The sequence below is a fragment of the Lactuca sativa genome, chromosome 2 (genome assembly GCF_002870075.4).
Source record: "Lactuca sativa cultivar Salinas chromosome 2, Lsat_Salinas_v11, whole genome shotgun sequence".
NCBI lineage: Eukaryota > Viridiplantae > Streptophyta > Magnoliopsida > Asterales > Asteraceae > Lactuca > Lactuca sativa.
In genome coordinates, this window is record NC_056624.2 from 230,190,614 (window position 1) to 230,216,748 (window position 26,135).

At 33.1% G+C, this 26,135-nt stretch overlaps 4 protein-coding genes across 4 annotated transcripts; all 4 read right to left on the reverse strand.

Moving 5' to 3' along the window:
* Nucleotides 1–598: 598 nt before the first annotated feature.
* Nucleotides 599–3,839, reverse strand: LOC111888456 (protein SGT1 homolog B). The gene is made up of 10 exons (XM_023884627.3): nucleotides 3,554–3,839; nucleotides 2,943–3,012; nucleotides 2,618–2,742; nucleotides 2,282–2,441; nucleotides 2,087–2,183; nucleotides 1,894–1,959; nucleotides 1,611–1,749; nucleotides 1,261–1,337; nucleotides 1,065–1,169; nucleotides 599–959 (listed from the first exon to the last, which is right to left on the reverse strand). Exons 1-10 carry the CDS (start codon nucleotides 3,711–3,713, stop codon nucleotides 852–854), a joined length of 1,107 nt encoding a protein of 368 aa, XP_023740395.1. The 5' UTR covers nucleotides 3,714–3,839; the 3' UTR covers nucleotides 599–851.
* A 5,189-nt stretch (nucleotides 3,840–9,028) lies between these two features.
* On the reverse strand, nucleotides 9,029–10,346 carry LOC111888461 (probable NADH dehydrogenase [ubiquinone] 1 alpha subcomplex subunit 5, mitochondrial). The gene is made up of 2 exons (XM_023884632.2): nucleotides 9,934–10,346; nucleotides 9,029–9,449 (listed from the first exon to the last, which is right to left on the reverse strand). Exons 1-2 carry the CDS (start codon nucleotides 10,259–10,261, stop codon nucleotides 9,268–9,270), a joined length of 510 nt encoding a protein of 169 aa, XP_023740400.1. The 5' UTR covers nucleotides 10,262–10,346; the 3' UTR covers nucleotides 9,029–9,267.
* A 2,954-nt stretch (nucleotides 10,347–13,300) lies between these two features.
* LOC111888454 (probable WRKY transcription factor 27) lies at nucleotides 13,301–15,127 on the reverse strand. The gene is made up of 3 exons (XM_023884624.3): nucleotides 14,612–15,127; nucleotides 14,162–14,272; nucleotides 13,301–14,043 (listed from the first exon to the last, which is right to left on the reverse strand). The coding sequence occupies exons 1-3, from the start codon at nucleotides 14,971–14,973 to the stop codon at nucleotides 13,617–13,619; spliced, it is 900 nt and encodes a 299-aa protein (XP_023740392.1). The 5' UTR covers nucleotides 14,974–15,127; the 3' UTR covers nucleotides 13,301–13,616.
* Nucleotides 15,128–23,968: 8,841 nt separating this feature from the next.
* LOC111888455 (pentatricopeptide repeat-containing protein At4g21190) lies at nucleotides 23,969–26,129 on the reverse strand. The gene is made up of 6 exons (XM_023884625.3): nucleotides 25,889–26,129; nucleotides 25,528–25,627; nucleotides 25,049–25,147; nucleotides 24,830–24,973; nucleotides 24,525–24,737; nucleotides 23,969–24,416 (listed from the first exon to the last, which is right to left on the reverse strand). Exons 2-6 carry the CDS (start codon nucleotides 25,612–25,614, stop codon nucleotides 24,087–24,089), a joined length of 873 nt encoding a protein of 290 aa, XP_023740393.1. The 5' UTR covers nucleotides 25,615–25,627; nucleotides 25,889–26,129; the 3' UTR covers nucleotides 23,969–24,086.
* Between the last annotated feature and the right edge of the window lie 6 nt (nucleotides 26,130–26,135).

The window sequence follows — 26,135 nt, forward strand, 5'->3', positions numbered from 1 at the left end:
TATATATATATATATATATATATATATATATATATATATATATATATATATATATATATATATTGCCATTCTCTTACCTATACTAGAAAAATAATAACATTTGTTTACCTATAATGACAATCTATTTACGATTTTCTTACAAGTAATAAAGAATTTCATCTCCTATATTGGAAGATTGGGTAAAGTAAGTTGTTATTCTTTGCTATTTGCCCAAAAAAGATGCAGTCATATTATTGGACGATATTACCCCTGTGAGCCATATTATTGTGTTTTTTCATCAAACTTAATTTGCTTGTAAGATAATTGGATAGCTTTCAAGTAAAGTTGATGAAAGTTAACTAAATTTAAAGAGAATTAGTTTAACATTCTGATTCCATTTTTTCTCATTAGGTCGTTATACTTTGTAAAATCGCCTTATTTTAGTTGTGAAACATGTTTTGTATATGGATTGCATTGTATGGTAATCGATTGCTATTCTTTTTATTTTATTGTGCTTTAATGCTTTTTTTTCATTCATATGTTGTTTATTTGGGTAGAATTATAAGTAGAAATATATGTATATAGATTATCAAAAAGCAAATGTAAAAACAAAAAGATATGATAGGGACCACTAGAATTCATGAAAAATAAGAAAACCAAACAAGCAAAACAATCAAGCAAGTAAAGTATATGGAGTATGGAGTGAAAGCAGAGTTGGAAGGTGAGAGAGCAAATATAGATAGCATATCATGGTACATGACGAGAGAGTAAAAAAAAAAAAATAGCTCAAAAATCAAAGACAAGGCCAAAAAGACTTGCTCTATAATCTATATATAGACAGACAACTTGAAACCAAACCAAATCAAATCAAATCAATGCTCCCATTTTTTCAATTCCATGCCGTCTGGAGGGGTTCCTTCCACCATCTTTGATCCCACCTCTTTCCAGTTTGTTGACAACACTGTCCCATTCGACTCAACCTGTTGTTTCATTTTCACTTTCATTTATATCCTCTTTTCATTATATATCTATCTCTATAGAATATAATATAATATATACCACTATAAAGAATTAAATGATCTTACAAAAGATTTTCTCATGGCCCTTCTTGTATCATCATCTGCATCTTTGTAAATATCACGGAAAAACTTATTAAGAGCTGCATCCCCATCCAGTTTTTCATCTTTTTCCTGAAAACACAAAACCAAAAAACACAAAAGTTGAGAGAGGTATTGAGTGTGTGTGTGTGTGTGTGTGTGTGTTTGTGATCAAAGTGTATACCTCCTTTTTCACTTGGGCTTCAAGCTTATCCCAGTCTTTGGTTGGTTTGGAGGAAGGATATGTAGGTCTTTGATTACCTACACAACACAACACAAAAATTAACCTCTTTTTTTTTTCCTTTATTGAATTATCGACACCTATAAATTAAATGCCTTAATCCATTCAGCCAAAAAAAGATAAACCCCAACTTACATTTTACACATTCAGCAACACTACCTACAAACAACTTTATGTGGTTTTTTTTTTTTTTCAAAAAAAGAAGAGACAACATATTTATCTCCGAAGGCTATATATGGGTGTTTCTTTTTTACTTAATGCAGAAAAATCATTTATCCAGACAGCAATTTTACCTGAAGAGACATTGCTCCTTTGTGCAACCACATTGTTATTACCATATTCAAGAGATGTCCACTGAATAGGTTCAACTTTTGCAAGCCGGATTTCAACTTTGGTTGACAGAACTTCATATCTACACCTTGCAGGGACTATCTGTGAATTATCACAACAAAACATGCATATTAGTTATTATAGTTAAGAAAAAAGAAACAAACAGTGTTTTTTAATAAAAAAAAAAAAAAAAAAAAAAAAAAACAACAACAACAACAACAACAACAACAACTTTATGTGCATCACCTTCCCAAACAAGCGAGGCTGGAAAATGTAAGCATCTTCGCCAGGGACATCAATAGTTACACTTATCTGGAGAAAGCAGCAAGGAGTCAATTTAGTCAAATATCAGACCCACTTTTTTCTTTATGAAAGTTGTAGAAAAAAAAATCATGACAAATATATAGGAATAAAAAAGAGAAGTAAAATGGCAACATACTATTTGCTCTCCATAATTGATATACACACGGTTAGCTGCAATTCCCTTGGCAAATATGGTCACAACAACCTCCTCTGGCTTCTGATAAAATTCATGCCTGCAGAAAATTGAAGCACAGATATAAATCTGCAAGAAAACAAACACTGAAGGATGTTTTGAAACAAGTGAGGAAGATTTTGAGAAATAGATTCAGACCTGTATTTGGGTTTTGGTGGTGTTGTTGTGATGACCTGGCTAGATATATTCTTTTCTTCCTCAGCATCTTTTGTATTTGCATCGGTTTTTTCTGGTTGATGAGAATTAGAAGTCACAGAGGTTACATCTGATGACTGTGTTGTTAGCTCACCATTTTCCTCTGTTGAAAAAGTGAAACACAAATCAGAAAGGCAACAGCATGTAGATGTACACTTAAAGCTTAATAAGTTATGATGTAATCTTGTACCAACAAAACAATGTCCCTTTTATTGATGATATCAAAAATCAGATTCTATCAATGTTAGCATGCCTATGAAATTATGAATATTAAATTACCTGCAATGCACTTGTCACACTTTTTAATCCAATCTGTGAATCTTGTATCTTCTGGGGCAAATGTAGAGCCAGCTTCAAAGGCTGATTTTGCAGTCTGATATTCTTCAAGACTGAAACATGATGTCCTGTAAAACAGGAAAGAAAAAGTTACCACACGTTCAAAGATACAAAAACAGGCATGGGTTAGCAGCAGGGGCAGCATTGTGGAGAATGCAGTTAAATCCTTCTATTTAACCAATACAAGTGAAATACAAATACAATAAACATAAATGTCGTGTTTGAGAAACTAGATAGGAATTAACATCAGCTGTTCAAGCAAACTCACCCTTTGCGTAAATATGCCTTAGAATTTGAGGAATCCAGTTCAATTGCTTTGTTTGCATCAGCAACAGCTTCTGCTCCCTCGAAGAAAAAGAAGAAAAAAGTAATTTGTTATTAGGTAAACACCAAATACATACAAGTTAAACCTATTGCAAACCAACCCATGGTTCATATAATATTCCAATCAATTGCATATCCGAGCAAGTCAGCATACCATAAGATGAAGTTTCACAATAATATTAGTATGTGCCTATAAAGGGCGCCCAATATCGTAATGAACTACCAATCAATTGCATATCCGAGCAAATCAACATATCATAAGATGATGGTTCACAATAATATTTAAGAGCGCCCAATGTCGTAATGAACTACATACAAAATGCATCAAGTGAACCTAATCTGCTATCTCACATGCTTATAAAGCAAACACGAACACGAAGAAAATTAAAAGCAAGCGCACTCAAGTGATAAGCAAAAACGGAATTCAAAGGCATTATCTGAATTAGAAATCAAACTATAGACGATTACGAAAATCTCAGATTAGGTTAGAATTAACCGTAACATGTGATATCAGTGTGCTCTTCTCAATAGGATCATAAAAGAGTAGAGATATACCGGTGAAGTTTTTGAGTTTGATATTAGCCTGAGAACGATCGGAGAAAAGCTCGGAGTTCTTAGGATCGATGAGGATGGCTTGAGAATAGAGTTCAACGGCTAGTTCGAAATGGTCGTCGATGAATGCCTCCTTCGCCTTAGCCGCAAGATCGGACGCCATCGGAGTAGTAGCAGAAGCCTCTGGAAGATGATGGTTACTGGTTTGTAGGGGCAAAAAGCGAATGAATGAACGATGCTTGACTTGAATCGTTAACCAAAGAATGATTGGGGTATATTATTGAGAAAAGGGAACCCGAGGCCTTGATCTAAATATCTATGGCTTCGTTCACACAAGAATAACCAAGTCTACGTCAACGCTTAAATTATAGTAAATTTTAAGGGTTATCACTTATGAGTTATGGCCATTATCAAAAGAATATTCACAATAAACAAAACATAATCTAAATCGATATTTATTATAGAGATTTGAGATTTCTCTTATATATTAGATTTGAAATAGGTTTTCTTTCAATTATACATTTTGGAAACGTGATATCTTGATTTCACTTACATTATCCTAATTCAAACTTCTAGAACCATCTATTCTAAACTTCTAATTTAATCTAAACTTGTTTAAAAAAAAATAGTTGATTTTATACTTAAAAATAGCGAATGTAAACACCTAAATTTATTACTATTTTAAATGGTTTAGATTTCATAATTAGCACGACACCATATCTTTCTTTTTAATTAATGTTTACACACACAATATATTACAATTTTAAATGATTTTATAACTTAAATATTTTCTTTTATAGACATCATCATAGTATTAAACATTTGCTTATGAATAAATACAAAATCAATTCTCGTGCGTTCGTTTAGCGATAAAAATAGGAAAACTCATTAATTTTAAAACCAAAATCAATTTTCTTGTTTTGAAACATCGTTTTTTTCATATTGGTTGTGAAATAAATAAGTATTTGTCAACGAGTTTTTATATATATATTTTTTTTAAAAAAAAAATTGAAGAGTTTTTACCTTCAAGTTCTTTAAAAAAAAAAAAAAAAAAAAAAAAAAAAAAAAAAAAAAAAAAAAAAAAAAACTGAACAAAAGAAATGTTTTGGACACCCTTGATCATGAAATATCGATTGCTTGTTGAACACTGTAAACTGTGTGAAAGTAAGATACTCCAAATTTGGGAGTCAAACCCGACAGACTCATCATATAGATTTCGGCCCCACTAGCGAATAAAACCCTCGCAGCAAAACCAATCAAAAAAATAATAAAACCGGAACACCCTACTTTAAGTAAGAGTAGCGAGAGAGATTCGAACCAATACAAGCTTAAATATTTTACTTAAAACCAAACTATTCTAATCAAAAAGTTATTTTAAATAGCTTGCAAAGGTTTTAGGTTATTTTCCATGTAATTTACAACTAACTATTTTTATCAAACATACCATAATACAAAAATAGAAAATAACATTTACCTTTTTAAAACAATACAAAAAGAAAACGATGGATACATCAAAAAGACTTGGTCCGTTTTAGTCAAGTTGGCAACTTGTCTTCAATAGAAGGTAGGTAACTAGGTACCAAACAAAAAAAAAAAGAATGAAGGTTCGACGTAATCCCCCCTGTTCCTATGTAGTTTCGTTTTATCATCATCATCATCGAAATATTGTCTGCATTTCTTCTAAATCCTTTTAGTCACCTTAGGGGATGTTTGAAGGCCCGCCCCTAATATTTCTAATATTTCCGATGAGGTCAGAGATCTTTTACAAAAATTAAATTGAAACCCCATAATTTATTTTTTTGTAAACTCTTATTAAATAAATTCTATACCGTCATTTTGAAGGCCCGGTATGAAATATAAAAATCAGCTCTAAATATAATTTTTTAATATATAAGAAAAATCTGTTAATACTATGATAAGTCGATAAATAAGAATTAGTTTAGAGAAAAGACATATCTGCATTTACGACTTGCTGACAAAAAAAATAGAAATTAAGTTTCTGTATACGACTTTCTTTACAAAATACAAAAACACAAAAGTACCAAAAATAAAAATAAAAAGCTTGATGGACTCGTAATTGAGTTTAATGGGAATTATGTTAAAAGAGAATAAAAAAAAACATCATGGTTAATGGGACATGAATTAACAAAGAGGGTAGAAGTGAAACTTATTAGCAAAAAAATAAAGCATATGATGGACACAGATAGATTCGATCATTGGTGACATGAATTGGGTTAATGAAATTAACAAAGAGGTAGAAGTGAAACTTAATGACATAAAAAATAAAGGATATGGTGGACACGGATAGATTCCATCATTGGTCTACTGGACTTTAAAAATATAGTAGATTACAAATAAGATTTTAAAAGTTTCAGTTTTGAAATACTTCATTGTGCTGAAGCAATGGTAACGAGAACAATCAACAAAATTTTGTACGGTAGACAATAAACTAAACAAGTTTGTATCCTTATACGAAATTTATCATTCTGTTAATTGTATTATCTTCAATTGGCAAATTTTTATAACAAATTCAAGTTGGTGAATAAGTTATCATCGCCAACATCTAAGATATAACCATTTTGTAACTTTTCTTAAAGATTTTTATAGTTTGTCTTTAATTCGTTTGTATTCAATGTCCAATGAATGCAACTAATATGTTGTAAATAAGAACCCGAAAATGTTTTCATACTAATTGTATTGGTCAAACGTCCACTCTAATAAACCAATAGTTTGATCAAAAATATTAAATTTGCATTATTCTTGAAGTGAAAGTTTATGTACTAATTCCAGTAACTTAATGTCGCTCTTGACAAAAATGTTTTTCTCTCGAAAGTTTTCTTTATTTCTAAACAAATATTACATCAATTTCTTAGTCAGAAGCTATAACTTTTGCATAATTTAAAATCTTTTCAAACTCATGTTTTCGATAGTGGCATGGATATGAAAATCTATTTATATTGGTATCTAAATTCTAATTGATATCAATAATATAAACAAATTAATTTTTATCGTTAACCAAACATGAATTAGATTAGTCGAATGCAACTATTCTTGTAACGAATGTATTATTGTTTTGTCTTCTATTTTCTTTTTTGTAACATGGTATTAAAAGAAATTTTCAATTGGATGTCTCTTACAATGGAGGCTACGTGCGATCGCACCACCTACACTCCCTCCCCGAGGGGCCGCCACCAACTGTTTAGTAGCTTTTTAATTGAAAATTTAAGAGACACTCATAAATTTTCAGATTCAATGTGTTTGGTGCATTGTTGCAAAACTAGGCCTAGACGGCCGATTAATTAGAATCGAGTAGGGGCCGAAGCGCCTAATTAGGAGTCATCTAAAAAACTCGGAAATGGACAAACTCAGTCAAATTCGGTTAAAATCGGCTCCAACTCATCAAATCAGAAAAAACCAGAATGGGTAAAAATCAGTAAAAGTCGGAAAAAATCAGAAAAACTCTGAAATTTCGACTTCTTTTTAAAAAAATCCAAGATTGTGAAAATCGTTCGACGGTTGACTGTTGTCAAGCAATTAATCGGATTGGACGGCGATTAATCGATGATTAATTAGGGACCCTAATTATTAATAAAATTATTTAAAAAATTAATACATTCTAAAAAGTAAGTGTTTGAAAATTTAAAAGTTTAAAATTTTGAAATTTTGAAAATTTAGTATAACATTTTAAAATTTTGAAAACATAAAATTTTAAAATTTTGGTGTAATATTTGACCAATTTCCACCAAACACCTTAATTGTAATCGGTTCAAAGTTGATTAATTGTCGTTTTGGTTTATATATATATATATATATATATATATATATATATATATATATATATATATATATATATATATATATATATATATATATATATATATATATATATATATATATATATAATTTTCTATAATTAATTTTATATAATTCGTCAAATTCGAGTACTTCTCGAATACTCCCCGCCTAGACCGAATACTCGCTAGGCGCTAGTCGGCCACATTGAGAACGCTTAACGTGTTTTGCAACATTGGCTTGGTATTAATTTATTAAAAAAAGTTAAAAATTCAGATGTAAAACTATATGTGAAATTAAAAAATAATAATAAATAATTTTTTCTTGATAAATAAAGATCTTTTTGCCACATGTTACATTCTCATTTATTCTGTCACATGTAATTTTGTGGTTATTTTAAATTTATTTTTATTCCACATATCATTTTATGTTTTTTTTTTCATTTCATTAAATTATAGATAGTATTTGTATTCAATAATTAATGCATATCAATTTCATCAATTAATTTTCCTTCTAATTTCCAAATTACAAAATTAAAGATTCATTACTTTTCTTTATTTATTTATTTAAATTATTTGTTTAAATTATTATTAAAAAAAAAACACTTTAAGTTTTATAATTCAATATTTTCTCATTTTTCTTAGAAATTCATATTTTTCAAATGTTTAGAATTTTATATTTAATTTTTTTTAATAAGCTCATATAATAAATGGGTCTCATACCTAATAAATAATAAATTCATGTTTCTTTTGGGTGATAGATGACTATAAATAAATACATGGATTTTATGCTTAATTTGTCTTTCCCTCCCCTTTTTTGTTTAATTACAACGCTTTGTCAAACAAATACTCCATCACTTATAGTTTCTTTGCCCTCGTATAAGTTGAAACCAAACATTTTTTTTAAATTGTTTTGCTCTACACAAAGCAAACTAAAAACATGTAGTAACCTTGCTACAAAATTAATTACTTTATAAAAAATTAAACACAACAGAAGAGGTGAAAAATAATAAACAAAATGACAAAATTTAAAGAGAATTAATCGATCATTCAACATTTGGATGTGTAGGTGGGTTTTATGTATTAATTAATTTATTTCTTTTAAATCAAAAAAATATAAAATAAATAAATAATGATACAAAAATCATTTTACATGCATTAAGGACGAGTCATGCAAGAAATTAAAACAACATGGACCAAATGCATAACATTTTTGATCGTTGTCATTATCATACGACTTTTTGTAAAGAGACCAATTGTGAAATTGACTTAATTTAATAAAATGTAGTACCCATTTAATCTTATAATTTTGAATCATTCTTCCTTTTATTGTACATTTCGCTAGCAACTAGCTTTTATCTATGGCTAGTTAATCTCTCAAACATAGCCTAAGCCTAGTTTGTGATTTCTAGGAGCAAATCAACAAAACAAATGCAAGACTATTCTATAAAAGTAAATATGCCTTACTTAATTTTAGTTGATCGTTATTGTAAAGGGAAGCTCTAGGTTACTTTATTTATATATATGTTTTTTGCGTTAATAGAATTTTGGGTTTTCAGGATATAAATAAAATAATCCTCTAATCAACAATGTTTCAAAGTAAATTGTATTCTAGCAATTAGTAAATCCATTTGTTCAGTCAACAGGGTCAAACCATGGCGGGACAAAATTTTCAGTCTCAATCCAATAAGGAATATATAACTATATAAGATAAATTAACTGCCCGTAAAAGTACACTAAGTTTTTATTTGCTACAACAAACACAAGAAAATAGCCCATGAACAAATAACAGTAAGCCAAATGGCTGGAAAGCCAGAATGAATGTTGGGCTTATTTTAACTCTTATAACGAGTGTGTAATTGGCAGATAAAATCATGCAAAATGTCAAAAAAAAAAAAAAAAAATGATTATTCATAGTACATGGTGTCATTGTGAACCTGAGGAGGGGATTGCTGGTTCATCTTTTTTAGCCATGACAGCTTCAAGCGTCTTGTAGAACTCTTCAGGAAGAGGACCAGGCCGGTGTAGTGGCACGTGTTTTGGAACCGGGGCATCGTTTTCCACTACTTCACATTCATACTCATCAGGTACACCCCAAGGGTCCCACTCTAAAATCCAACACAAACAAACAAACATCTCAAATTGGTAAATTTGTTTGAAACATCTCACAAAATATACAAAACTAGAACTTGCATCCATTTTTAATACACAGACACATACTCCTAATCCCTGATTATCCAACAACCAATCACTTGATGTACTATGTACAACAGAATTGAAGGAAATTGAGTCAATATATTGAACTAAAAAAGCTTCGATTCCACTTCGAAACCCTGAATTTTATGATCCAAACACTACCTCTCACTCACTTGATGTTAGGGGATTTGTAATCTCGGTCTAATAGTTCTTCGGAGTTCGGGAGGTGAATCTGTAAGTGGAAGTGTTACACTTGCTGTGTTTATACTCTATACCTTTAAAAACTCCGAAATCAACAACCTAATTATTTCAATTCCAACTCGTCCAAGCTAATATGTGACTGAAAGATCCAGATTGACAACAAAAACGGAAGAGAGAGTAAGAGGTGGGGCGAACCGATCATTTTGTCGATGAGTTTGAGCTCATCCTGAGCCTCTTCGATGAGTTCTTCAACTTGCCCACAACCGAGTCGTTTCTCGATAGCTTCCCAATCCTCTTCCTCTTTGCAGACCTTGAGACGGTGGCGCGTGAAACTCTCAACGGCTTTTCGGTAACCTTCGTCTTCAGGTACACGCTGGATCTCCTTTAGGGTTTTATCATAAAGACCAATTAGTACCTCCCTAGCGTTTGGGACCACCTCGAGACCGACGATCCCCGTTGTTTCCTTCACTTTGGCCATCATCATCATCAGTGGCGACGGCCGTGCAAACCTCCGAAGAAACATCTCTCCCCGGCGCTCTCTCCGACCACTTCCGTTTGGTATATGTGGGACTGGGAGTCTGGGAGTAGTCTCTTTTCAGGAAACCCGTTGCCGTTAAGTCAGTTCAATAATCTATAGACTATAAATGATTAAATGAAGACAAAACTGCACAAATGGTCCCTATGGTTTGCTGAAAATCGACACTTTGGTTCAAAAAGTTTTAGACTAGCATCACAGATCCAAAGTTTTTATTTTGTTGTGAGTTTGGTCCAATTTACTTTAAAAAAATTTGTAATGACGACTCTACCCTTCTTTTTTGTTTGTTTTTCTTCAGTTTTTTAATTTTTTTATTTGTTTAAATATTTTCATAATTAAAAGAAAATAATTCACTCCCTCTCTCTTCTCTCTCATCTGAATTTTTCCTTTCACAATCTAAAATGAACTTAGGGCTTTTAATGGCATTTCCGTGTTTAATGTATGATCGGGCAATGGATAAACGCGTATGAACACAAGACAATAGAAGGAACGGAAACGTCATTACAAGTAAAGGAGAAATCGAACACCAACTTCGATTTTGGGGGGTTCGATCCTTGGTTCCTTGCTCGTCGCAGGCCAGAAAGGGGACCAAGGGAGGTATCGGTGATTGCAGATCGTGAGGAGAGAGAAGTCTTCGGATTAATGAGAGCGAAGCGACGTAGGTGGAAAGAAGCAGCGACCGGCTGTGATTTCGGGGCTGCTGGGTCGTGGATGAGTAAAGGGAAACACCTCGTTGTTTGAGTGACCCGAAGAAAGGAAGAAGAACGGAGCAGTAAGGTTGTCGTCGAACTTGGTGGGTTCAGCAAGGGCTGCTAAAGCAACTCTTGGTTGCTTGTTTCTGCTCCAGCTGTGGATCTCGAGGGGGAGGAGGCAAGGAACAATGAAACATCGGTGTAGGTGGGGAGGCTCGTGGGTTGGTCGAATGCTCACATGTCGTTTACTTCTTCTTCTTCTTCTTCTTTTGATAAAAATTGCTAGGTTTAAACAGGTGTTTGGGATTGATTCTTGACAAAATTTTATGTATGCAAAGGATTTTTGGGGTTAATGTTTTACAGGGGATCTATGGGAGTTTGTTTGTTTTGCTTGATAGAATTCAATGGGTTTAAATCAATAGCTTTAGGTTGGTGTTTTGCTTTGCTTGATAGAAATCGATGGGTTTAAATCAAATTTTGGTGTTTGGGAATGTATGAAGTTTGAAGAACAGCATCTGAGTTTCCAAGAAGCAAAGAGAGGGAAGGGTGAATGTTGGAAGTCTGGAACCCTTGATCGAGAGAGAGAGAGAGAGAGAGAGAGAGAAAGTGTGTGTGTGTGTGTGTGTGTGTGTGTGTGAAATGTATTTTCTTTTAATCATAAAAATATTTAAATAAATAAATAAAATTGAAAAAACAAAAAAGAAAGGTGAAATCATCATTATAAAAAAGTTTAAAGTAAATTGGATCAAACTCGCAACAAAATAAAAACTTTGGACTTGAGGTGCTAGTCTAAAACTTTTTGGACCAAAATGACAATTTTCAGAAAACCACAGGGACCATTTGTGCAGTTTTGTCTTAAATGAATAAGATGAGTAGATCACCCGTCAAAAGTTGCAAGCCCAAATCCAGCCCGATTCATTATGTGAAAATTTTAAAGTTAGTTTTAAGCCCATTTGCTTTCACTTATTTAATTATATGGTTAATGAATTGTAATGATTTTTTTTTGTCTATATTTAGTTATGTAAGTTTTTTTTAAAACATATTTTTACCATTAAACAGTCATTTTTATTTATGAAACATCATTTTGATCAAGTATTATAGAACTATGACATTTTTTGTCACATAGATTTTCTAACGACTCATCCAACCTGAAAAATTCACTTCTCTTTCTCTTTCTCTCTCTCTCTCTCTCTCTCAAAAATCACTTTACATGTTTTCTTCATTCTCAATACCACAAATCTCGATTTTTTTCTCTATATCCCTCTCTCTCTCTCTCCCAATACAAGAACTTGACTAATGTGTCAAGAATGATTTTTTAGGTTCATCATATGTGTATGAAGAGGGTTTCACTCAAGAACGTAAATTTGATTGGAACCTAGAAATATGATGTGTGTTTATATGTGTGGTTTCACTCAAAAACAAAAATGTGATTAGATGCAAGAAAATATGATGTGTGTGTTGTCATAAGTGTGTGAAGAGGGTTTCACCAAGAACACAAATATGATTGGAACCTATAAAACTAATTTGTGTGTATGTGTTCATGTGTTTGTGTGAAGAGGGTTTCACTCAAGATCTTAAGTACGAAAGATTTCTTGAGTTCTTAAGAAAATTTACGAGATTTGAGATTTAAATAAAACACACATACATTTGAACCTCAATTCTTTTTTAGTTCTTAACAAACCCGCCATAAATTTGGGTTTATTATGGAACACACCAAGAAGATTACTAGATTCTTGATAGAGATATCAAGGTAGTCGGAGATGCCAACCAAATAAGCATTAACTTAAAATACCCAGTCATATTAGTATAAATATGTATACAATGAAAAGTTTATTACCCTTACAAATCATTAACCGTTTATTGTAAGTTCATTTAATTTAGGTCCTCGTTTTTATGAAAAAAACATTCATCAAAAAGCAAGGAATTTTGTTGATCAACTACTTAAATAATGTCATTTTGTCTAAAACTCATTATATCATATATGTGAGGGATAACTTAGGGCGCAACACTCCTTGGCTAATTGCTCTCAATTCTAATCATTACACTCATTGTATAGTCACTTTGAAAAAGCAAGAAACTTTTTTTTAACAGCACATTTAGTATATGTCTGAAATTGAACACATAACCTCTTAGTTAGAAACTTATATATTGTGATATCATGTGTTATATTGATGTTATCTCATCAGTCATCACCCTTCTTTAATCAGTGAGTCAACGATTATGTTTATCGGCTTCTATTGGGAAATGATGCTATTAATTAATCACGTTAATAATACGATTAAGCATAGAATCTATATCAAGAGTGCCAGAGATTCTCATACAAGAGTGACAGATCTAATTGTGATTACTTAACCTTACTAATATTTTACATATATATTTAGACTACAAAATGTTACAGAATGTTGCAAAGTCGGTGAAAAAAAGCATTCATTACATAAATTGAAAAAAGTGAAGTATGAATAAAGAAATTTGCGTTTTAACCCTTTCTAAAATCCTTGTTGTTTGTAAGAAAATAAAATCTCTTCAAAAGTTATTTTTTAAATATGATAAAAGTAAACTATTATTTAATAGGACCTTTTTAAGTTGAAAGTCAATTTTCCAAATACTCAGTCGTCACCCTCCTCCATCGAACCTGGTGGTAGAGGATTAGATTAAAAGTTACCACCGCCTCCACTGCTACCGCCGCCGCCGCTCAGATCTCGGAACCTTTTTAATATTTCGTCATTCATAACAGTATTCGGAATGAGGATGTCTTCGTCGTATTCGTTTTCCTCGTTGATTTCACATTCGTCTTCCTTAGAAGACGTTGTAGGAGAAAAGTTTGAAGCATACGCCGGAGAAGAGGAAGAGCAGGGAGGGTGTTCAAGAACAGCTGAGGAAGTGTTGCCAGAGACAGGCGGTTTGTCTGTATTGAATTTGTTGCTCCTGGTACTGCCGGCGAGAGAACTCCGGTGAGTGGGTCTAGGGTGAATGTGTTCGCCGGAGTATGAAACTATAAAGATGGTTGCGTCCACAGGGCTCCGCTCCACTTGTTTCTTTGCCCCACATGCTTTCGTTGTGCTACACCTGTAATAATTTCTTTATTTTCCAAAACACAAATTAAACAATTAATAAAAATCCGTCGAAATTGTGTATTTGTTCATATAAATGGAACATTAAAAAATCGATAACGAAAATAGTAATAGATGAAGAGAACCTGGGAAAGGGGGAGCCTTTGATGGGTTTTTGACCATATTTCCTCCATGCCCACGCATCATTGCTCAACTCCTCTTGCGTCAACTGAAACACCCTCTTCTCCTGGTTCTTCCTACAAACGTAAATTTTGTTGCAACATTTAATTACAAAAATTATATCCCATTGTTTAACTAAATAATATATAAACCATAGATTTTAATACTATTTGTCTTCATATATATGACATCGATCTCATGTTTAAATCGAGCATCACTCTCCTTATGCTAGTTGTAAAACTTTGTGATTTACTAATAATTACCACCTCTAAAAATAACTAATATCATGGTTAAAATTAAGTTAAACCTAATTTACAATAAGAATGGAAATAAAAATGATGTAAATAAGGAATACAAGTAGAATATAATAAAAATGGAATAACTAGAGTGATCATTTTCAGTATGTAAATAACTACCTTTTTCGGGTGCGCGTGGACTGAGAACTCATGGTGTGCATGGAAAAGGAATGAGAATCTGTCAACATCGGGAGTTGTTCGTGAACAAATCCTTCTACAATATCGAGATCAATGGCTGCGGAGGTCGCTGGTTTTGCGCCGGCCGGCTGACCACAGCCTGCCTTGTAAACATCCTCCAATCCTCCGGAAACGTTAGCAAAACTCGGATATACAAAAGTGTTTCTCTCCTCGTTCCCAGAAGCTAAACTTTCCAAGTTATAAGAACCGTCATCGTAATCCTCGACGGTGGTATTCTTCACGTCTGCCGTGGTTGTGGTGGCGCAGCTCCTCACCACCGCATGCAAATCCCACTCGCCATCCATATAAACAAAAGAATTAATAGAAATGAGAATTAACAACTAGAACTAGTTATTCAACTCACGTATATATATAATACAACAGTTTCTCCGGCAAAGGAGGAGAGAGTCCACCGGCCGATGGTGGCGCTGACTTAAGTTGTAGAGAGAGAAAGGGTGGGTGACGGTGTATGAGTTAATTTGTATGTGGGTTATATATATAGAGAGACGTATGGTGGTGTGTCGGGACTAATGGAATCACAGTGTAACAAACAGTTTATGCTGATTTAGGGTTGACTTTTTTATATAATAGAAAAAAAAGTCAAAAGAGGGGCCGCTTTCTGCTTTGCTTTCACCAAGCCAACAATGCGAATTGATTGTATTTGTATGTATGTGTTGGTGGGTCTGGACCATATCCCACCAATTACACCATTAACCTAATAAATAAGGAGAGCCTGATTTGTGACTACATGTATTTATTTGATTCATGTCATCATGTGAATAATAATGCTATAAAGTTATTAGTGATTTAATTATTAGCATCAATAAGAAATGAGCTTTTTCAACAACCTTGTTGTTGCCACCTCATACTTAATCTACAAACCTAAATATGTAACAAACATATTACGAGATTTTCTAAAAACTTATTTATGGACCTAATGGTCCTAATCACAAAAATTTATAAAGAAAACTAACTTATATATATATATATATATATATATATATATATATATATATATATATATATATATATATATATATATATATATATATACACTATGATTTTAAAATCCATTCACTTCGGACAGTAATAGTAACTTTGCTAGATGATTATCTTTAAGTAATTGATAAATTGATATTTTTATCTTTTTTGTTATTTATATATTTATATTTTGTTTTTTATTTAATTTAATAGTTTATATAATCTTTTCTCACACCACCACCACAACCACCCAAAAGTTTCGTTCAACACCACCATCTAAAACTGCCATGCACCACCACCATATTCAAATGATATGAGCCTAGATTTAAATTTAATCATAATTCATGAATTTTCTTATTGTTTTCAGAAATGCTAATCAAGGTTACGAAGGAAGTATGGAAAGCATGTACGAACAAATTACATCATTGGGCGACCGTGAGTAGGGGTGAAGCTTTTTGAGGGAGCTGCTAGTAGAGATGCGGGTTTTATTAGTGAGTTAGTCATGAAGAGGGTTGTCAATGTTGTTGATTTGATGCACCTTCTACCACAGTTACATGACCTCCAGAGTGAACTCATTTTGCTTCGATCTTGCATGGGCATCGCCAAAATTTTCTTTGGCCTGAGAACGTGTCAATTCGTTCACATGGATGAGGCTTCTTTGTGTTTTGATAAAGGTTACATGAGTTGATTGAGGACATTGTGGTTTACGGGGTTCGTCGTTTGGAGACCTTCAATGGCAACTGGCTTTGTTACCAATTAGGCTCGGTGGTTTGGGGTTGTACTCAGCAGTAGAGGCTTCCTATGCTTTTGTGGCCTCACGAGCTCAATCGTGGGTGTTACAAGACCACATCTTACAAAATAGCGACATATGTGGTATGGATTCAGATTATGTTTGAGCTTTGGCTTGTCTTCGTGATACGATTCCAGGCTTTGATTTCAGTGGTTTCACTAATAAAGACACCGCCCCTCCAAAAGCCCAACATTCATTGGCGAGTGCCTTTTTTAGTAAAATTGTCCAAGACATGGAAATTCACTTCGACATGACGATTAGGCAGAAAGCAAGTGTCTAAAGGCCCCACATGCTCTGGATTTTCTTATAATTATTCCTATTTACGACCTGGGTCAGCATATGTCGCTAGCGGAGTATCGTGTCATCCTCAAGTATCGTCTTATAATCCATTTATTTCTGGTTGACGAGACTCGTCATGTTTGTCGCAAGGCATGCTTGGACTCCTTATGGGAGCATGCAGTTCATTGCAAAGAGCTCCCAGGTTTCAAATACCGACACGATCTGGTTAGCGATGTTCTTTTCGACATATTTAGGCGCTGGGGTTTCTGCCAATAAAGAGACACCTATGAATTTTCTAACTGACTCGTTGGAATGAATATTGACACTTATGTCAGCTGATGTTTCAGTATTTGGATGGGCTGGAGGAAAACATGCATGTGTGGATCTAACATGGGTTTTCCCTCTTATAGGCTTGGGGAGTGGGGTTTTCACTGTGGGACAAGCTGCTTTAAAAGTTGCATCAAGCAAAGTGGCAAAACATGAGAACCCATACATGAAAAATCAACACACGTTTATACCATTTGCATTTGATACTTTTAGTTTCCTTGCGCCAGAAGTTGTGGAGCTACTCAATAGGGTTTAACGGATCATGTATAGTAATGTTATGACTCTCAAGTCTATAGATATTTTTAAAAGAATTAATTTTGTCATCCAAAAAGGGATTGCGGCATAGTTTGTTGCTCGTTTACCCGCTAAGTTTATGTAAAACTTTCTTTATTTAATATTTTTCATCATTCACACAAAAAAAAAATTACATCATTTTACAAGATAATTCACAAAAGAATAAACCGATTGATTTTAGTTTCAAATGCTTGGCACAACACTAAAGATGAGATGGAGGATTTGTTATGGGTACAGGTGCGACCATGATATTTGATAGTAGTGTCCTTTTTTTTCTTTAAATTGGTTTGTTTAAAAATTTAGTATACTTAAAGTTAAATGAATTAAGCATTTGCAATGCTTTATCTTGGCTATTACTTAGTAATATATTGTCTTTCTACTGACTTCTGCTAACTATTATAATATTCAGCCGTTCAAAAAGAAATAATTAATATTTTCTGAAAAAAAAACTCAAACTAAATATAACAAGATACACAAAAACATTTTCAAAGTTTAATCTTATAATTGTGCATATATAAACTCTCTCTTTTTGTATAAACATTAAACAAGCTTTTCATTACTTTTGTGAATGGCCCAGTAGGATTTTCTGTGTAATGGTCCCACTTTATAGGTGCTCCCAACTTTTGTAGATTTTTCCGGAAGTGAATCCCACCCCATTTTCGGGAATCATTTCCTTTCTCTCTCACTCATTAATAACACATGCATAAATCTATGAATTAAATATGTTTTTAAACCTTTTCTTTCCGTTTCACGAAAATACCAAAAAGAAACAACCTAAATTAAAATGAATAGAATGGCCCTCCAAAATAATAATAGAAAATTGTAACAGGAAAAGAAAAACGTCGAAAACATCTAAAATAAGAATAGAAAAGTGTAGTAACTTTCAAATATAATAATAAATAGAATACATGAATGTCGCAAAAGAGGTTACACAACTTGGTTGACTCTTTAGTCTCAAAGGTTGTTAGTGTTGTGAAACATTGGTGGGATAAGATGGGGTTGGGTTGGGCCACGTTTAGTGGTAATGGGGTTGGGTTGGGTTTGAGACCACATCATGGGCACTTGCCTTGAAATAAATAAGTTGTAAATATTAATGAAAAATACAAAGATATATTTTAGTTAATTTATTTTATAAGATATAAAAAATAAACTTCTATATATAAAACATACTTGCACACTAAATTTTTTAATTTTGATTTTTTTTCTAATTCTGCCCAATATGGTTGTAGCATGCTAAGGATCACCCCCAAAAGTACATGTAATTCTTTTACAAAAAATATAATAGTTGTAATGGATCTACTATAATTTGGCACAACTATATATCTTATTATGTTACAAAAAATAGTAATTAATCGAAAATATGTTACCAGTAATATGTACTTTTAACCCATAAACTACTTAGCAATCTTCACATTCCTTTTCTTGAAATTCTATACTCCACTTACAGAAAGAGAAAAAAAACCAAATCTTTCCCCATTCAAATAAAATATAGGTTTGGGATAACCATCGACACCATATTCTTCTACCCAACTATAAAAAGGTACAATCAAACAATTTTTAATATGTTATAACAAAACTAGAAAGTAAATCAATAAATATCATCAAATTTATCCCTTTAAATTAATGAGTTACATAAGTACAATAAGATTTTATTCTATGTATATTATATAAAAAAAGATAAACATGTCTAGATTTTCTTTTATCATAGTAGTAAGAGCGTGTTTGACAAAAGTAACTGTTAGCTGGAAGTGGGTAGCGGTTAGCTGCTAGCGGGTAGTTGGTAGCGTGTAGCAGATAGCTGGTAGCGGAAAGCTGTACCTTTTATTTGTTATATAAATGTTTGGAAAAAGTAGCTGGAAGCTTTTGAAATATATAAAATTACATAAAAGGACAATTGATTAAAAATAAATAAATATATAAATATATTTTTAAAGGTAATTATGGAAATTGATTTCAAAAATTCAGGAGCGTTTTGTTAAACGTTATATGAAGTAGCTTTTAGAATCGGAGCATTTTGTTAAAACTAAAAGCTAAACGCTCGTACTACCAAACGAAGCTTTTTGTTTAAAATAGAGCGTTTTATCAACAGTTAAAAGCTAGAAGCTCCCAAACGCTTCCAAAAAATTTGTGCCAAACACACCGTAAATCTTCATCAAGTGCTGGATGTGTTGCTAAGATTAACTCTTTATTGATTTTCTTTTAATCACCATAATTTTAGTAAGAAAAAACTAACAATGAGTTAGCATATGAACATTACAAAAATATAATACAAATATACATATTTTGCAACCAACCTATCCGGTTACATTTTTTTGATCATATTGACAATCTAGAAACATTATCGTCAAAACTATATGTTTTCTTTGGATCGAGCGTTCTAAGAAAAGAGTTGTTGTGACACTTCCATAATAACTAAAAACCGATAATGATCACCGCATTAAAGCACTTGGCCTAGCATTCAAGTTAGAATTATCGATCAAAGCTACATATTATCAATAGAGTAAGTAGTGGGGCAAAGAAGATCCCACAAAACATACTTGAGAGTAAAGTTGAGCCTTCTAAGCATACTTGAGAGTAAAGTTGGAAACTTTACGTGTGTTTGCAGCCTTTAAGGACCATATATGTATTTTGGGGCCTTGTTTTAGTGAATAAGTGCTTATTGTTTAAGCCTTAACCTTTTAAGCTTAGGGTTTGGGTTATGTACCCATTAGGATGGTTCTTAAGGTAAAGTTGGAAACTTTACCCTTCTAGTCGAAATTTTGGTTCAGATCTGAGTGGTGGACCTTTTAGTTTTAAGATTGGTAACTTAATAGATTAAGAGGTGTGATTCCTGAAGAAACTCGGTGAGTTCATGGGTGAAATTGGCAAGTTGGATCGATTTTTCCCGATTCTGCTGATTAAAGGGGAAACTCGACGAGTTCATGGGTAAACTCAACGAGTTGGATCGACTTTTTGCGATTCTGTGGATTAATGGGGAAACTCGACGAGTTGAGTCAACTCGAAACGTTGACTTTGACTTTGACCACGTTTGACCTTTAAGGGGTTTTGAATTATTGATCGATATCTAAGGGATTGTTTCTGTTTAGGGGTTGAGTAGAGCTGATTTCTGGGGTCGGGACTTATCCAGTTATCATTCAACATTCGAGGTGAGTTTTCTTACCGGGTTTAGTGGGTCGAAGGCACCAATGCCAACCCATGTTTATGTTATGTTGATAGAATGCTAGCTATCTTTGTGACTCTTGTATGTACTTGAGTTTATATGCTTTTGGACTAAGGTCCGAGGTCAGGGGAAGCCCGATGACTATTTGTATGATGTGTATATTACATGTGTATGTGTTTATATGCTTTCCTAGCTCAGCTCGATAACCGAGCAGGGCCCGATGACCGGACGGAGTCCCATGACCAGGCGGGGCCTGCTATATGTTTATTGTATGTTTGGTATGTGGTATTTTGGGTGAACCCACTAAGCTTTGTGCTTACGGTTTTCAGTTTATGTTTTAAGTACTTTTGGTTCCAAGGGGAAGAGCTCCGGATGACTTCATTGCATACACCATTGGGATTTTGTTATGATGTTTTACTCTGATTTATGACAAATTGATACACTGGTTTATTTCAAATGTTTGGATGATATGGAAAGTTACTATTTTATCTATTATTTAAATTCAAAATTTTGGGACCATATTTTTGGATGTTACACTAACATTATGGGGAGTTCTTCAGCAACTGATGACAGGGTGAGGTCAGAAACCTAGGAAAGCCTAGGAAGTGTTTCAGTGGGTTTAGTTACGTTGTTTAGCGAGTACTTGGAGAATCAGTTTGAGAATGTGACTTAGAGGATTCGTGATGATTCTTAAGGAAAGTATGGATATGTGTGGAAGGTAGTATTGGGCCCGTACTACTGAAATCATAGGATCCATCCTTAAATTGGGGATTAAGGAATCTGTATGTTGGGTTATCAGTTGGAAGGTTTAGGGTTAAAAGGTTGTTTTCAGTTCTGATGGTAGAAAGGAGACCCTTATGATTGTGTTTTGGAATGGTTCTACCTGTGTGGAGGTCAGGCAAGTTATGGGGCTTCGAAATTATAGAAGTAACGTATTGGATCGACAATTATGGGATCAGTGATTTGTTTATCACTATAAGGTTTTGTTCAGAGCGTTGGTTTCCAGGAGGGCGGTGTGGAGTGATTTCAAGGACGAAATCTAATTTAAGTGGGGGAGAGTTGTAACACCCTGTTCTGAATCGTTTCCTAATTCGGGGTTGTGGCTCAAAGATCGGTTATCATTAGGCATAGGGCCTTTACAGAAAGATATATTTAGAACCATTTGGATGTGGTTAATGTAATTTAGATGATCTGGTTGTTTGGTTTGGGTTTTGGATCCAAGGAGTACATTGATAAAGTGGCAGTTCGTGCTTTTAAGGATCGTCAGAAACGGATTTATAACGAATAAGTTATGGCCTTCGGAAGTTGGTAGTGTTTAAGGCTAACCCTAGTACATGGGGCATACATATGGAGTACGCTGGGCGTACTAGGGAGAAGGATTGCAAGCATCAGTGAGAGTACGTTGAACGTACTAAGAGTACATAAGGCGTACTGCAGTTTCATGCAAACCCTAATTTAGGGTCTTGGACCCTATTTAAGCTCCTTAGCTCAACATCAAACCCTATTATCCTCATGCTCCATCCCTTTAAACCCGTGATCAAAACCCTAAGAGCTTGTGGTGATTTTTGAGCTTGAAAAGTGAATTGTAGGTGTTTTGTGGTAAAGAAGAAGAAGAGGAGGAACACTTGGAGGAGGGCTTGAGCTTGAAGATCTAGGAGTATCTTCTCATTTGCAAGCTTTTTAAGGTAAAAAGCTCATACCTTGATGATTATCTATGTTAGATCTATTTTATGGTGTTCTTGGGCATTTTTGAGTCTTTTGATGTAAAGATGAGCTTTTGATCTACTCTAGAAGTAATAGATGCTAGATCTAAGCTCCAATAAGGTCCACTGTTCATAAAAATACAAACTTTATGGAAGATTTTGGTTCATGTAAGTATTAAGACCCTATTTAACATTCTTTTTAAGTGTTGAGTCCCATTAATGCATGTAATAGAGTAAAGTTGGCAACTTTATTGGTTAAGACCTTGCCTACGGATCAAATCTATGTTTTGGACAACTTGACTTAACCCATTAAGAGCTTTTTGGGACTTTTGGCTTTCTGCTGAGTACAAGAAACAAAAAAATGAGACCCATTATCAGTGGTGAAGTGATAGCAACCAGACATCGAGGCGTATGCCACTTAAATCTTGATTTTTTTTAAGTTGTCGATTAAGGTTTTCAAGTTCTCTCCATTGTAAAAAAAGTAAAAATAAAGAAAATTATTGCTACGTATTATTTTTCAAATTAAGGGGGTGTTTGGATTAGATTTTTAGCTTATTGCTTATAGCTTATTTGTGGTGGGAATAAGCAATAAGCAATAAGCATGGGGAGATATGCTTATTAAAATTAGCTTATTTAGCCTAATAAGTTGGATTTTATCCAAACACTAAAATTAGCTTATTGTGGGAATAAGCAATAAGCACTCTTTTTTTTCCTATCCAAACACCCCCTAAATCTTTGCAACTTTCAGTATCTTCAAGATTAAAAAAAAAAAAAAAAAAAAAAAAAATCTTTTTGCTTTTGTATCTTCAACAATTCTGGTTTTCACTTACTCCCTAATATCAATATTTATTTTTTGTCATTCACGTAAACACATTGACCAAATGACTTTATTTGGGTTTTTTTTTTCATTACATTTTGTTTATGTTACTATAATTTTTTGTGTAAGGGTTGGTTTATTTCTATCCTTTCATGGTTATGTAATTTTAGTGGGTTTTTGAAAATTTAGTGTAGTTTTGTATTTACATGTATATGTATATATTTTTTATGTTTATTTTTAGGTTTATAAGATTAGTTATCTAACCCTTCATCTCTCATGATTAATAATTTTTTTTGTATTTTTTTTTAATCATTACAATTTAAAATTATGAAAAATGTTTTTTTTTCTCAACCGGTGGTTTCCACGGGTTTAAACCTAATATATATATATACATACAACAAAATATACTTATACTCTTACATTAAACCCATTAAAACCCCGACTCCAAATTATAGGTCCCTGTTTAATGTTTTCTCTATATTGGATCAACTAGTTTTATTTTTGCAGAAGAATCATTTTGGCAATATTTTGCTGTAGCTTTAGTTCATGTCCAAATTGAAATGAGTATTTGTTAGACACTGACAATTCAATACACAACACACGTTTTTCATATATGAGTTTTGAAAACTTATGTTCTGTGTTTATTCGTGTCGACACGTATTTCAAATTCATTTTTCATATCTTATACGGTCAAACACAAATTTGTCTGTTTAAACACATACAAGACATAGATAAAATTTGTCAAACACACAACCCATATAAACGGTAAAAGACACGAATTAATATCTTTTAAGAAGTTAGTTTTTCATGTACTATACTTTAATATAAACTCATGTAAATTTGTTTTTTTATATAATATAGCTACAGACGTGTTATTATTCGTGTCGTGTTAGCATCAAGTGTAATATATATGATCAGTTATGAGCATGAGAAGACAACCACACAACTATTTACTAACATATTTTGAAGTTCTATTACCAAACAACACATGATACAACAACTGTATGCCCCTACTCTCACCAAACAAACTACACCAGAGTTAAAGAGTACCAAAATATCATCTTTAATCACGATTCTGAAGGAGATATTTCTGATTCATCAAGTTCATCATCATCAACTTCTGAGACCTCACTTGCATCCAATTGAGATTCATCTGAATTCGACTCTGTAGTTTCATCCACCTCCTTCTTATAATTCTCGGGGGGTTCTCTAAGATTTTGTGACCGAATTTTAACACGTTTTCCTTTAATATATCTGTACTCCCATTTTGGTGGCGGGTATTTCTTCTTCAGCTTTTGGTACTTGTCCATCATCCCTAGTTTTTGGAACACCTCTCCCACCATATTAACTATCGATACAGTTGGTCGGATTCCAAGCTCTTCCATGTCAGCAAAAACCTAATGCCAAATTAATGTAAAAGAAAAAAAAATAGTCATATGATTTATTCATAGTTTAAACACTACCTTAGTATGTTCCAAATTAATGATTACAGAGAACAAAATTACCTCAAACATCTTGTCATGCAAATGCCGCCGAAAATAAATAGAAATCATTCTATCAAAGAATATTCGAGGCATACTTTCTAAATTATCAGAAAATAACCGTGTCCATAGCTCTTCAGCTTCATCAATTCTTCCATCTTCTGCTAAAGCATATAGTAACAAATAATAGCTCCCCATTGTTCTTCCTTGACCTTTACTCAGCATCCACTTGGTCACCTTTAACCCAAGGAAAGGATTTAACAAATTACTTAAAAGGAAACAACATTATAAAAACAATTTTTTTTTTTTTTGAAGTTATAACTTTGTACCTGAATTATTCTTTTCCATTCCTTCTCGCGTTCGAGTGTTTTTAAAGCCTTTTTCACTGTGATTAAAGGAAATTCCAAATCCCATGCAATGAAAGAATCAAGAGCCCCATAGACTTCCTCTTTGACATTTGATAATTCCTTTATCTGGTACACAATGGTGTTGATATTATACAAGTATTTATTGTAAAACTAACAATCAGATTGAGAAAAATAACTTACACATTCAACAAGTTTCAATGATTTGGAAACAGTTCCTATTTTTGGTTTGACTTTCCAGACTCGTGGATATCTTGGTCGAGGGCCTTTAGCTGCACATACCTGAAATTTGTGACAAATTTTGTGAAAAAGAAGACAAGAGCATGAAGTAGTTAAAAGTACCAACTGTAAAAATTCATACTCAATTCAAATTGATTTAACATCGATCTTCTATTGGTAACCCCTAACCTTACTTAGGTGGCCAAACACAGGGAATTAATGGCAATTCATAAAGAAAGACTGCATATTTTTGAGATGAAGTTAAATAATTGTAGCTAAAAAAACCTAATTTTTAGGGTAAATATAAATTACCAACCTAACTTTATATTTGTTCTATCTGATCACTGATTTTGATTTTAAGCGTTACAATGATCAATTCTAGAACGCACGTCCAAATAGCCCTATAATTCCATGCCAAAGTAATGGATAGGAATGAGGCTTACCACACAGTTGCTAACTGTCTTTGGGAATTTAAGGAATGGCAATCTTCCGATGAAATCCGGTGGAGAATAATACCTCAACATAAGCATCCTATCAAGAAAACTGAAAGAAAAAGTAATTACAACTCCATATCCGGGCAAAGTTGAAAGCAAGGATATGCATAATTTAGATTCCCGAGTTCAATTCAAAAATAAATTATACAGAAACATTGAGAGTAAACTCGTAGGCAAAATACCAAACACCTTATGTGCATACATATATAAAGCACATCAGACGCTCTAATACTCTGTTATCAGGCGAAGACTCAAATTGAGTCCTAAAATTCTAGAATACTGGAAGTACTTGAATTGTACGTAGATATACCTCCGAACGGTGGGAGGCAGAGTTTCACAAGACAAGCATTGAAGTAGTGACCAGAACAGATTTATTGCGATGTGGTTGATGAGTTCTGTAGTCGTATATTTTAGAGGATAAACGGCGAACGCGCGCGCGAGAAAGAAAGCTAAGATTTCCCCTGGTTTCGCTGGAGATTGTATAGTATAGGGTTCCTTGGAATTGGGAAGTTATTTTCTTTTTGGGTAGGGTGTTTGATTATAGGCAAATCGCCAAG

What these genes read in the sequence shown, in the direction of transcription:
- LOC111888456 (XM_023884627.3), bottom strand. Translation starts at nt 3,713, where the DNA reads ATGGCGTCCGATCTTGCGGCTAAGGCGAAGGAGGCATTCATCGACGAC. An exon ending in CAAACTCAAAAACTTCACCG is followed by an intron (nt 3,013 to 3,553) that starts GTATATCTCTAC and finishes TCGAGGGAGCAG; the next exon opens with AAGCTGTTGCTGATGCAAAC. An exon ending in GGGCCATGAGAAAATCTTTT is followed by an intron (nt 960 to 1,064) that starts GTAAGATCATTT and finishes ATGAAACAACAG; the next exon opens with GTTGAGTCGAATGGGACAGT.
- LOC111888455 (XM_023884625.3), bottom strand. Translation starts at nt 25,614, where the DNA reads ATGCTTATGTTGAGGTATTATTCTCCACCGGATTTCATCGGAAGATTG. An exon ending in CATTGAAACTTGTTGAATGT is followed by an intron (nt 24,974 to 25,048) that starts GTAAGTTATTTT and finishes ATTGTGTACCAG; the next exon opens with ATAAAGGAATTATCAAATGT. An exon ending in TGCATGACAAGATGTTTGAG is followed by an intron (nt 24,417 to 24,524) that starts GTAATTTTGTTC and finishes ATTTGGCATTAG; the next exon opens with GTTTTTGCTGACATGGAAGA.
- LOC111888461 (XM_023884632.2), bottom strand. Translation starts at nt 10,261, where the DNA reads ATGTTTCTTCGGAGGTTTGCACGGCCGTCGCCACTGATGATGATGATG. An exon ending in ACTCATCGACAAAATGATCG is followed by an intron (nt 9,450 to 9,933) that starts GTTCGCCCCACC and finishes GTTGGATTTTAG; the next exon opens with AGTGGGACCCTTGGGGTGTA.
- LOC111888454 (XM_023884624.3), bottom strand. Translation starts at nt 14,973, where the DNA reads ATGGATGGCGAGTGGGATTTGCATGCGGTGGTGAGGAGCTGCGCCACC. An exon ending in TCCACGCGCACCCGAAAAAG is followed by an intron (nt 14,273 to 14,611) that starts GTAGTTATTTAC and finishes TTACGTTTGTAG; the next exon opens with GAAGAACCAGGAGAAGAGGG. An exon ending in AAAGGCTCCCCCTTTCCCAG is followed by an intron (nt 14,044 to 14,161) that starts GTTCTCTTCATC and finishes TGGAAAATAAAG; the next exon opens with AAATTATTACAGGTGTAGCA.